At 44.3% G+C, this 13,189-nt stretch overlaps 1 protein-coding gene across 1 annotated transcript; it reads left to right on the top strand.

The window, feature by feature from the left end:
• The first annotated feature begins 6,642 nt into the window (after nt 1-6,642).
• LOC101440221 (NUT family member 2G-like) lies at nt 6,643-12,651 on the top strand. Its single transcript, XM_058302846.1, has 4 exons — nt 6,643-6,764; nt 7,252-7,544; nt 7,884-8,000; nt 12,529-12,651. The coding sequence occupies exons 1-4, from the start codon at nt 6,665-6,667 to the stop codon at nt 12,649-12,651; spliced, it is 633 nt and encodes a 210-aa protein (XP_058158829.1). The 5' UTR covers nt 6,643-6,664.
• Nucleotides 12,652-13,189: the final 538 nt, after the last annotated feature.

Raw genomic sequence — 13,189 nt, 5'->3', positions numbered from 1 at the left:
GAAGAATCAATAAACTGCTCTAATAAAGTACATAATAATTGTGCTGTCCATTTATACTTTGAAGGGACCACCTGCATTTTCCCCTGTCAGAGTCCTGGATGAAATTCTCCCCTCCCCCACCTCAGGCCCACCTGCCCTCTGCCCCTCCCCCACTGTAGAATGTCTCCGTGCTACATTCTAGTCCTGTTTAGATTCAAACTTCTCCATCCTTTCCTTGGGCTCCTGAGAATCTGTTGGCAGCAGGTCACTCTCTGAGTCGTGGAATTGAATCTTCCCTAGAGGTTGCCAGATAGCAGTGGTCAGTGTCCAAGTGTACAGAGGTGACTTCAAAAGAAGGTAAGCGTTTATGATAAGGCAATGTGTTTTCACTGGCCCTGATAACCTTCAAATCCATAGAAATTCAAATTTCACCCGTCTTCTTTGGACAAGATTTGAGATGTACTAGAGGAAGGAGAAATCACTGGACTCCACCAAGAAACTCTCACCTGGAATTTGGGGGGTAGGTTGGAAACCTGAGACTTACAGTTGAGGAAGGGGTCTCCTTAAAAGGTAGATCTAGATATGTCAGAGTAATTACAATGGGTAAGACAAAGGATGGGAACAGGAATAGATTCTCTCTAGAATAAAATCACATCACAAGCATAGTAAATTTTCATGGGATTATGTTGTGTGGTGGCATAGAGAGGCTTGCCTCCATACTTTGTCATGTCCTCAGGCACCTAGGAATTTATGATTTTACTGGAATATGACCTGGAGTAAATGAATAAATGAGATCATACGGGGACAGTTAGAATCAATGGTCTAATGTAAAAAACTTTTCAGTGGAGTTATCTTGGCCAAGGCAGCAGTGAAATATCCTGTCTGTGAGCTAGCCTGGAAGTTACTCTAACTGCCCCAGGCCAGCGCCTCTAAGCTCCTACCAGCCCAGAGACATCTTTGCTTTCACTCCTGGCAAATATTTTCTTTGATTCGATGTGCCAGGGCAGTTTTGGTAACTTCAGCAAGTTTTAGAGATTGGATTCACCTGAATTTTATGACTTTTTCTTAAATTGTATAAACTCAGATGTTCAGACCACTTCATCTTCTCTTATTCCTCTTGGCGAGCCCCCTGCCCTTCATTTTAAAGTTGAGATGAAGATGTTGCTCATATTCCACGAATACTTCATGGTCTGGGATAGACAGTGGGTGCTAATTGTTTTCAGTAAAAAGCTCAATGATGTGTGATTTCTTTTTCAAAGAGGGGAAGGAGAAGAGATACAATTAGGTATACTTTCCTCTATCACTAATAGTAGTAGTAGTAGTTGTAGTGTTTTTAACAGTCTGAAGAGATGATGGGGACAATACTCTTAAGAATTTACTGTCTTCATAACATCCCTGTGCAGCCTAGAACGTACCCAAGAGACCAACCCTCATCTGCTTGTGAGCATGCTAAGGGTTTTTTTTTCCAAAGATACCAGGTCTTTGGTCAAGAGGCTGACTGAATGTCTTCACTAGAGATATTGAGTCAGGCTAAATTTCTGGCAGCGATTTCCTCAGAGAGGGGCTTTCATCTGTTGATAGCAAGGACTCCTTTCTCCTTGGCACTGAGAGGTCTGGGAGCCTCACTGAACTGGGAGCAAGTTCTCTTATGGGAAGACTCTCATCTGGAGTTCTGGAACCTAAAATCACTAGAGGGACACTTGCTATTCTGAAGTTTCTCCACTATGTGCCTGCTCACTTATTGAAATTCATCATTCTGATTCTCTTACCATATGCATGGCTCTTCCAATAGAATGACATGCGTGATCCAGCACCACAAAGGAGAAACGTCTCTCAGTGAGAAGGTGATTTATTGTAAGTGCACAAGCAAGGAACTGGGACAATCTTCCCAAAACCAGTTCAAAGTGAGGATTGGAACTCGAATTTTTATAGGGAAAAAAATGGGAGAGCTGAGAAGAAAAGCAAGTCAAAAACAAAAAAACAAGAAACAAAAATCAAGTGATGACTTTGGATCTTCCAGGGTGTTGTAAGGAGGGTACATGCAATTTCTCAGTCCTCTGTTATCTCAAGCATGTTAAACTCCTAACTTTTTCCCAGTTTCAGTGATTTATCAGTGACAGTGTAGATTTAGAGATTGGTGTTTCTGATGCTTTTCTGTGGTTTCGCTTTGAGCTGACATTTTATTCTTGTTATTCCTGTAAGCAGAACTGGGATGTTCTGGTAAATGTCCTTTTGGGAACTAAGAATGAAGGGTAATTATTATGATTAGATTAATAGAAAATTATCTTAGTTATGTCTGGATAGATCTAGAGCCGCTTAGGGGAAGAAATGTTTAATAAGCACATTTTCCAGCTCTCAATTTCCTAATGAGTAAAGGACAGTCCCTGATAGCCTCAAGAGTGTAGCCTTTGTGGCCTTTAAATACATGCATTTCCTTGTCTCTACAGCATCTCCAGTGCTGGGACCAGACATGACCATGAACTCTGGAGCCTCCCTGTATCCCATCACTGCCCTGCCAATCCCCCCACCCATTCCTGGCCCACCACTCCCACCTCCCTGGGGGCAGCACCCACCCCCAGTCTTGAATCCATCTTTCCTTCCTGGCAGTTCAATGCTGCCTGCTTTCCCCAGACCACAGTTGGTGACAGGAAATGGGGGCCTTGTCACCAGTGGGACTGGAGGTGACAAAGCCATTATCCAAATCAGAAAACAAGGGGGACCAGCAGAGCCCCCTCCTACTCAGCCCTTTGTCCTTCCTCAGATGCCCCACATTTTGACTGTCCCAAGGATCATCTGTGGGGGTGCTCAGCAGGCCCCTCCTGGGATCTTGAGAGCCTCTGCTGGGGAGCCCTTTATCCCAGGCTTGGCTGTGGGGTGCACCCAGGCTGCTGAGGGAGGCTGGACCCCAGGCCTTCCTCCTCAAGCTCCACCACCAGCTGCCCAGCTGGCCCCCAGTATTCCTCCAGGGAATGCTTTCTCCAGGCCACAGGGGCCCTCCAGGAAGGGTGGTCCTCCATCCACCCAGTCAACGGATGACTCCTGTAATCCCAAGAGTGTTTACCAGAACTTCCGACGTTGGCAGCGCTTCAAGTCCCTGGCCGGGAGTTACATTCCCCCAAGTCCTGATGCTGAAGCTCTTTCCTGCTTTCTCATGTGAGTGGCTTCCTCTTGGAGACACATTTGACTGTTTTGAAACATTCAGATACAGAGGACTAGGGGGTGGATTCCCCAGGTTAAGGTCTCTAGAAATACTTGACAGTAGGTCATGATGAGAGAAGATGTATTTCTAGCTTATGACTTATTTTCAGGTGTCTATCGCTATTGATACTAACCTCCCTATATTGGGTGCCCAGACATTTTCTACTTTTCTATCATCCTAGTAACCATTTACATAAAAAGTAACAATCAGAGAGGTGTCCTGTGATAAAGTGAGGAGACTTGATTTGAATGGAGGTGTGACTACGAACATCACAGACCTCCCCTTGCACACTACCTTCCAGCACAAGACTTGAGCATGTGTTGTCCAGACAAAGCCAAACCCACAGATGATGGTGGTGGGTGCAGGGATCAGGCAAATCACTCTAGTTTGCCCCCATCCACATTGTTCTGGAGAATTCCAACCAGAACTGGGAGGTGGTAAAAACTGTATAGTCATGAAGTGCTTGGGCTCCCCCTCACTCAATTTGTAATCCTGGAGAGGTGACCTCACTTGGTAACTTCACCTCTAAGGATTTCTTCCATTTATTTCAGATTATTGCTGAGATGGTTACATGAGCTAAAACACTAAGTGCTTCATCGACTAAACAGCTCATGCTTTGCTTCATTACATGATAACTAGTCTTTTTTCTTATTATTATAATTCTTAGTTTTTGTTATTGTTATATTATTATTATCATTTTAAGGTTTTGAAAAGACAGTGGAGAAGAGAAAAATACCTCACAAAAGGCAAAATATCCTAGCTAAAGAGTGTGAATAGATGGTTAGCAATGTGGTCCAAGACCATGGGCTATTCTGACTGTGAGATAGAAACATTAGTGATGATGATAGTGTTCTCTTTCCACCCAGAACTGCCATGTCTCTACTCTGCACTGCCCCAGTAAGATTATAGGTCAACTGCAATAGAGCCTATATCAAATAACAGCACACTTATTTTTTATTAAAACATCTTTTCAAATTTTTTAAAAAAGATTTATTTTTTATTTATTTCTCTCCCTCCCCCCCCCCCCCCCCCCCCCGGCTTGTCTCCTGTCTGTGTCCATTTGCTGTGTGTTCTTCTGTGTTCACTTGTATTCTTGTCAGCGGTACCTGGAATCTGTGCTTTGTTTTGTTGAGTCATCTTGCTGCGCCAGCCCTCTGTGTATGCGGTGCCATTCCTGGGCAGGCTGCAGTTTTTTCGTGCTGGGTGGCTCTCCTTATGGGTGTACTCCTTGTGTGTGGGACTCCCCTATGTGGGGGACACTCCTGTGTGGCAGGGCATTCCTTGCGCGCATCAGCACTGCTCATGGGCCGGCTCATCACATGAGTCAGGAGGCCTTGGGTTTGAACCTTGGACCTCCCATGTGTTAGACGGACGCCCTCTCCATTGGGCCAAATCCACTTCCCTCTTTTCAATTTTGGAACTCCTAAAAATATCCTCTGCCCCAGTGAATAATTCAGGGAAGTCCACCAAATTTCCAGTTTAACAGTCTTAATTATTCTCCCACATTCTTGAACACTCTATCTTCCCTTTTGGAGCAAACCCTCAAATGCAGTCGGCAGCCTGATCCGCTGTATCTTGAGCCAGCCCAGGGCTCTCTGTGGGCATGGGCTTCAATGACCTTTGGCTTTGGATGTTAAATCCTCCTCTTCATACTCTGATGTTCTGTTTCCCGAAGACTGATAACTTCATAATCACCTGGGATACAGCTTAGATGCTCAGACTTTTGACTCCTGGGTATATGCGCAAAAATTGCTTTTAATGTTTTCTCCCAGTTCATTCAATACACAGTGCCACTGAAGATACAAAGGGAAGTCAGGGATTCCAAAATAATCCTTTCATTGAGCTGGTCTTTCAGAAATGAATGCTAGTATTGATATTTGATGTTCAGCCAGGGATCGTCTAAGGCAGATGTACTTAAAATTACAGAGTACACATTGCAAGGAGGACATGAATGGACAGATGGTAGATAGATATGATGGGGTTCAGGTCATGTTTGTTGGGTGGTGCCAGAAGGGGTAGGAGGAGATGCATGTAGAATATTACTGACATGGGGAATTTTAGCCCAGTGCTTCGATCGCTGGCCCGTCGGAAGCCTACCATGACCCTGGAGGCAGGACTGCAGCTGGCCGTGCAGGAGTGGCGGCACACAAGCAACTTTGACCGGATGATCTACTATGAGATGGCAGCAAAGTGAGTTCCAGGATCCTTGTTAATTTGTGGGGTGTTGTGTCCAGGTGTAATGGAGGAGGATGAAGTCAGACAGGCGTCTTGCATTGTTGGTTGTCAATAGAAGGAATATTTAGAGTAGGGGGTGTCAACTAGGGCAGAATTCCCTGGATATTGAAGGATCAAGTCCTCCATGCAGTCACTTTCACCTTGAGTACTGGGACTTTTTTACACCTTCTGTTCATAAGATGCTCAACCTGTCTCTGATATTGGGTCTGCAGGTATCATGAAATTGAAGGTCTTAGGATGGGGTTGGGGGTAATTCCTGCAGATCCCAATGGCATAAAGCCTCCAGGTTGTAGGTACTGTGTGGTGGTGACATGCTCTACAAGGCATGTTCCAGCTGTCTGGGCACCTGGAGCCTCTTGGTATAGAACTTTGGGCCCACCTCTTCTCATAAGATAATGTCCAAATTGCTCCCTGTCATCCCAGAATGAGATAGAGTTGGATGAGGTTAGTTAGGGGATGCCAGGGTATCAGACATCCTGCGAATGAGTCATTCAGCTTTTACTGCATGTTAAACCCTTGACTAACACACGAAGCAATGACAAAAAATAAAAAGAAATAAAAAGGTCAGCGTTGGAAATTGAATCTCTTCCATAATGTTTCCTTCTACTTTCTTCCCAAGCATTTCTTCACTGCAATTGCTCATTAGGTTTACTGTTCTAAGGCTCTCAGATTCGTAGATCTGGGCACTGATCCCTGCTTTATTTACAGTATCAACATCCCAGTTCCCAGCTTGGGACTGTCAGCTCATCTGTATAGTTTATGCTATGACATCATTGGCTTTGGGGGTGGTGGCTCACCTTTGTGATCCTGCCATAGATCACATTGGCTAATTTAATTAAACAACCTATACCAAGATTGCTTAAGTCCACTGGATCCTAGGTGAAGGAGGGTATTGAAGCAATTACAACCTGTAGACTCGACCTTGAAAAACTGCCAAGTCCTGGATTGATTCATTTCTTTAACATTCCCCTTAAGTGATGATGAGTTTTGTTGTATGTGAAGGGATGATGTGGTGACCTCATGAAGTACCCCAGAACTGTGGTTGTACTGCTGGAAGTAACACCCCTCTTGGAAAAGCAGTTATCCAAGACCATGATAACCCACCCAAGACACTTAAGTTTCCCATATTGTTGGTGCTGATCTCTCTTTCTAGGCATCACAGTGGGCCAGGCCATCTTTTCAACACTGTTTGTGCCTTCCTCCCATGCTAGGTTCAAAGAATTTGAAATTGAAGAAGAGAGGCAGGTTCAGATGTTGGAGGAGAGGAAAGGTTTCCAGCACCCTCCACCACCAGCCCCTCCATATCTTCATCCACAGGTGCCCCCAGGCATTGTGGAAGGCCAGAAGCCAGGTATGGCTCACCACATTCCAAGAGAAGACAAGGCCCAAAGGGGACTGAGGGAGGGCAATAGGACTGACATGTGCTACATTCCCTTCAACATTTGCCTCCTGTATTTCTAACAGAGAAACCCATCAAGGCTCTAGGTTCTCAGTTACCCTTTGTCATGGGCTAGGTCAATTTTCTCAGGTGTCATAACTACACTATCATCTTGACGGTCAAAGAGACACATTTATATAATATTCCTGGTGATTAGGGGATGGATGAAGGGATATCTTTGAATGTCAGAAGTTCCTCTTTTTCTTGTATAGAAACTGTCTCTAAGATTATTATTCTCTTAAATTTTATCCTGTAAATGTTCATTTAGTTTCAGATTAGCTTGAACCAAGTGGAAGCATTTCCTATCTCTAAAATATTGCTCTAACCAATACATGGTTGGCAGATAAAAAGTTGGAGATTCATGCCACTTTCACTTCTTGATCTCTGTCCCTACCTTTAGTGCCCATTCCAAAAAGGTCAGGCCCCAAGGCTAAGGTTACCAGCCAGAGACAACGCAGACACCGGCGGACTCTGAAGACAAAGGCCCCCAAGGAGATACCACCTGAAGCTGTAAAGGAGTACATTGACCTCATGGAAGGGCTGGTGGGGTCTCTGCACCCAGCCTCTGAGGGGGAAGATGGAAAATGGGAAGAGGAAGAACATGGGCAGCAGGAAGATGATGGAATGTATGCAGACCCGGATCTCCTCAGCTACATCGACCAGCTGTGTGCAGAGGAAGACTTCATCACCAAGGTGGGTGGATTTTAGCTGTGGTGTCTAGCAGACTCCCTAGTTTTAGCTCTGTCAGCATGTTAAAGTCTGTGCTTCTTTCCCAGTCTTTTGAAACTTGGGTCTTTTCCTTTTCTCGTGTGCAGCATGGAGTGTGCACATGTATGAGTTTCTGACTCTTTGTGTGTGTGTATGTGTGTGTGCATGTGTGAGTGTGTATGTGTGTAGCTGGTGGAGGTCATGGTCCAAAACATCCACCGATTGCAGACTGAGGTGCAGTGACAATGAATTCCCTCCTGCTTCCAAAAGTGACAGGTGGCTCTTTCTCAAGGGTGCTCAATCCCCTTTTATTACTGTTCCCAGGTGGAGGCTGTCATTCACCCTCGATTCTTAGCAGAATTGCTTTCCCCAGGAGCACATGTAGACTTCTTGTCCCTAACAGAGGAGCTGCAGCAAGAGCAAGGACTCACACCCAACCAGGTAAACCAATGTTGGGAGGGAATCTCACAACATGGAATCCACATGACCTTGTCTAACTTACTTTGTCTTGGGTGGCATGGCTTCTGGAGAAAAACAACTGAAGGTGTGGGAGCAAGTGGGGAACCAGTAGGGAGGAAATTATGTAGAGGTGTGGGGTAGGAGTGGTTGGGATTGAAAGTTTGGGAATAATGCATAGGAAGATGGGCAGAATGAACTACAATATATGTATGCAAAATTGACCTGCCTTCTGACCAAGTGCAGTCATCTCCATTACCCATTCAGCCACCTCATATGAGCAACATCTGTAGAATCATTAATTGTCTATTTCCTTGACACAGCTGGTTGAGAAGCGTCTGCTGTCCTTGAAAGAGGGTGTGGAAGCACCTCCAACTTATGAAACACCTGGATTGGGCTCATTTCCTTCCATGTGCAAGTGTAGAAATGATGCAGAGAGTAAAGCTGACCACGGCCAACTTCTAGGGGTTAAAGTCAGTACTGCTACCGTACATTTGGATGGCAGAGCAGACAACAGCCTGGCTATCCCTGAAGACATTGCTGTCTTTTCAAGGAGTCAAGAGGATCCTCAAATCATAAAGAAACAAATGTCCTATCCTCACCAACACCAAAGACACTCTTCCCCTAGATCCGGAAACAGAGATGATGTGGCTCTGCAAGAAATCTCTTCTGTAAGTGCAAAATCCAAGCCTGCAGATGGGTCCAATGAAGAGGAAGATGAGCAACTCCCCAGCCTTGCATTGCTCTTGGCTCCACAACATCACCTGCTGCCATGGAGATTTGTCATGAGTCCCCCCCCTCACTCTGGCCGTCAAACCTCTGGAATAAAGGGAGCCCATGGAGCATCCCTGCCTGTATCATCTGTGAAAAGAGGTCACAATCAAACTCCTCGACCTGATGGCAAGACTCCAAACACAGCTTTAGTTGAAGGTCCATCTTCTGCTGAAAGCAAATCCCACCTCATAGCTGACTTTGAGGCCTCTGGCAGGCAAACAGTGGCTCTGGGTACAAGTCAATCTTCTCATCCTCAAAAAAGAACATGTGACCAACTTTTGGATCATAGAAGGAAGAAGCCCCGATGTAGAGAGTAGGGAGCAGTGGGACCAAACTCTCCACATATCAGACCTTCCATTGTGGACCCCCAGACTACTTTTCCTCTTGCTTTAGCCAAGTGACTCTACATGCTGCTTCCTGGCCCTCCAGCTGTTCCTTGGCAGTTCTAGAGATTGTGGGGAGTGCAGTGGGGCTCTTCAAAGACTTTCCAATGTGAACGTGATCCCCATGGTGGGGGATGAGGAGTGGTAGTTTTAGGAGTTGTATAGTAAATGTAAATAAAGGTAGTTTTGCTTAAAAATGCTCTCAGGGCTGCAATATTGTATACATCCAACACTGCTCTTGAGGGATGGTGGCATGGTGAAGGTGGAAGGATACGGATGGCTGAAGTCTCTATGCATCCACGGGTGACTGACCTAGTGCTCCCCTCCTGCTTCAGTCTGTCTTCCTTCAGGCTGCTCCTGGGTAAAGAGAAATTTTGTGGTTTTCCTGTTAAGTGACAGGTCCCCTGTGATCTTTTTCATCATGCCTTCTCACAAGCCCTGGCTCCATTGCGGGTGGCCATCACTGGATGGAAATCGTAGTATTATCTGTATCTCCTAATAATTTCCTGATGGAGAGTTCCTCTTCTACCTTTCTAACTTCTGGACTTTCAGCTAATTTTCTATAATTGATATGTGAGACGACACCTTTCATAAGTGTGTTTTCCTTACCTAAAGGATGTAGATATTGTGCCTTCCATGGTCCTCGGCACATGCAGGCCAGTTGCTGTTCAGTTGGTTTGAGCAGAGACCACCAAGCTGCCTTCCCAGGGGCATGGCTCTGTGTGTTCCAGCCTCTGTATAGACATAGCACATTCAGACTCAGGATTACTAAATGTGTAAGTAGTGTTGGCCTATTTCCTAATGCTAATAAGGACAGAAAAAGTGTATGGGGTAAAAGAAGATTCACAAGTGCATCAAAATTTATTTGTATTCAATATGGTATAGGCAGGGAGGATATGAAGTTGCTTTGTGTATTTCTGTGCAGGAATGAGTCTTGTCCAACTAGATGGGGAGGGTTTCGCATTTGTGGCTAAGGGGACAAAGGCTCAGGAGCCTTTGGCCTCTTCCAAGGATCATTCCACAACCACTGTTTTCTCTCCTCCCTAAATAATGACTAAAATTTTATACGGAATACATGCAGAAAATTATATTCAGGTCTAAAATTGTTTCTTTCCAATGAAAGTCAAACCAACTTGATTGTTAAAAAACCAAACAGAAAAATACATGGTTTGATTTGTTTAGCAAGCCGTGGGCTGCCCTGCATGTGCAGGGTATATTTAAGCCAGGAGGAAGGTGGAGAAGGGCTGAGGTACTTAGTCAACCCCTCCCTGGGTTCTTGTCCAGGCCCATGGTTAGAGCAGTTAGACTGCCTGGGGATGTGGCATTTAGTGACTAGGTTTTGATTCTGAGGGATGTGGGGAGTTTAGCTGAGCACTGGATGGACATGTTCTGAACCTGAATTAAGAGGTGTCATATGAGAATATAATCAATAAAAAGAGCTGAGATCAAGGAGATAGGATGCACCCACTCTTTGTACTGAAACCGTTTTTGTCACCCTCCAATCGCTAATTAACCTCTCAAATTGAAGTGTCCATGGTCCATTCTCTCCACTCATTCTTTCAGCCCTAACAGACACTGAGATTCCCTGACACTCACACTTGTTCCTGGCCACTGGTTCCTTCTCCACGTTCTAAGTTCTGATGCCTTGCCCACTGCCTGTGTGGTTTCATGCAAGTCATGGCTCCCATTGCGTGTCCCCTGGCACAGCCCACATGCACAGCTGGGGTCTCAGAGTGGTGTCCCAACAGAAGAGGAAAAATGGGGATAAAGCTGTTCTTTTACCAAGGTTGTCTGGCCCCCATGCCTGCTGCCAATGAAGAACTTGAGATAGAAACAGACACATATCAAGACTCTCTCTTCTCATCATCTTCACATATTACCCACAGTTATGCCCACCATTTCTCTTTCACCTCTACCTTCTTTTTCCAAAGTGAGCAGCATCCAGAAACTTTGTAAAAACTAATCCATTCCTGGTAATTTTGCATTGGCAGATTTAGCAAACTAAGACAGTATGCTCTAAGGCAATAAATTTTATAAAGACAATAAGGAATATTTCATAATGATTAAAATGTTATTACATCTTAAAGACATGACAATTGTAAAATATGTTCATGCCTAACAGTTGAGACTTCAAATGCCTGAAGAAATAACCCGAGAGTTGAAAAGAGAGATAATTGAACAATCATAGTCTATGGTTTCCATACCCACTTCCAATAATTGATAGAACTACTAGACATAAATCCAGCAAGGTATAGAAGATTTGCACAACATTATCAACCAACTCTACCTAACTGACATGAAGAAAACATTCCATCCATTGGCTGCAGTATACACATTCTTTTCGAGTACACAAGAAATGTTCTCCAGTTACAATTTCTGCTGTTCAAATTAAAATAACAACAACAACAGAACAAAAACCTAAAGTCTCTGTAAATTTGAAATTATGCAAAGTATGTTCTCCAATTGCAATGGAATGAAATTAGAGTCAACAACAGAAAGGAGTCTGGAAAACCTCCTGATATTTGAATGTTAAATAATAACCGTTGGAATAATCCATGGGTCAATGAAGACATTACAGGGAAATTGCTAAATATCTTTACCTGATCTAAAAAAAACACAACATATCAAATCCTATGGGATGCATCAAAAAGTAAAGCTTAGAGACTTTTGGGGAGATGGCATCAGAGTATACAGGCAGGGCTCAACTCTCACAAAAGCAATGGAGAAAGGGCAAAGAGCTGTTGGAAGGACCTGTGTTGGGGGTTGACAAACCTGGACAGTGCTGCCCAAGCCCCAGGAGGGCAAGGGACAGAGAGCCGAAGAACCTGAAATGACAACTGTGAGTTACTAAACACCCCTGGCAGGAGGAAAGGGTTCCCAGCACCCATTCTCAAGGCATGAAGTCTTATAAAACCTGTGGCAAATCAGGTTGCCTCTAGGAGACCCTGATGGAAGTTCAAGGAAAACTTTGAATGCAGATGGTTGAAAATGACGTTGCCATCATGTATGGCTGAGGAGCCTTGTAAGTCATACAGTCCCTAGGAAAATTTGTTGAGTACAGGCGGAGATGAAAGCAGCTGTAACGTTCATAACATAGCCTGCTGTAAACACACAATGAGACATTTAATCGCGAGCTGTACTAAGTTAGAAATGCTTATGATTAACTAGGAAAATGAATTCCTAAGTCATGATGACTTAATTCCTCATCATAGCTGGAATCTATTGTTAATTCTACATCATAGCTAAGAGCCTGATATATATATATATATATATATATACTGGATAAAACTGGATAAAACTAATAAAGGGAGCTTCTTTAAGCATAGAACTTTAGTGTATGCATGCGCTTTCTTCAGGCATCTGAGTCTTGCTGGACAAGACTTCCACTTCTGAACCCCAACAAATGGTGCCCGAACATGGGCCCCACACAATGTCGAGGACAAGGAGGAATACTGACTGCAGTCATACATTCCTGGTAAGGGAAGCAGGATAATTCATGTCCATGACTTGTTATAACTATGGGAGCACAGTTCCCTAAGGAACAGTCAACATTTCTTAAGGTTTTGCAGTAGGTGCTCAAAGCTGCCAGAACTCAGGTAGCACAGGGGCAACTTGTATCTTTTTTCAATGTCTTTTTGATTACTGTCCTTGGTTTCCCAATGAGGAGAGCCTAGAATTGTGAGACTGGAATAAGGTGGGTGAGAAATTGAATTATCATCATGAAGCAGGAGGACAGGTTACTGGTGAGCACTTAGCCCTCTGTGGTTTCATTAAATCTGCCCTTGAGCCAGTACAATTGGATTCAGATCCTGAACCATGTGAACCTTTCCTGGAGCTTTCAGTCCCTGAGGCTTCCAAAGAAGTACTTCCCAAAGCCTCTGTACTTGAGAGAGATATCTCTGAAGGTGTTCGTAATTTTGTTCCCCAAATGCAAAAATGTTTAAAAGAAGTCTTAAAGGAGGGGGATAGATAGGCCAGTTTGTATCCGGTGGTGGTAAATCCTCCACAACAGCCTGT

This window comes from Dasypus novemcinctus, chromosome 8, assembly GCF_030445035.2.
Source record: "Dasypus novemcinctus isolate mDasNov1 chromosome 8, mDasNov1.1.hap2, whole genome shotgun sequence".
In the NCBI taxonomy this organism is placed as follows: domain Eukaryota; kingdom Metazoa; phylum Chordata; class Mammalia; order Cingulata; family Dasypodidae; genus Dasypus; species Dasypus novemcinctus.
This window is presented reverse-complemented; position numbering and strand designations above follow the sequence as displayed.

Excerpts from the sequence above, each read along its gene's own strand:
- LOC101440221 (XM_058302846.1), top strand. The coding sequence starts at position 6,665 with ATGTTGGAGGAGAGGAAAGGTTTCCAGCACCCTCCACCACCAGCCCCT. Across the intron at positions 7,545-7,883 it reads AGGAAGACTTCATCACCAAG|GTGGAGGCTGTCATTCACCC; the intron begins GTGGGTGGATTT and ends TACTGTTCCCAG. Across the intron at positions 8,001-12,528 it reads AAGGACTCACACCCAACCAG|GCATCTGAGTCTTGCTGGAC; the intron begins GTAAACCAATGT and ends CGCTTTCTTCAG.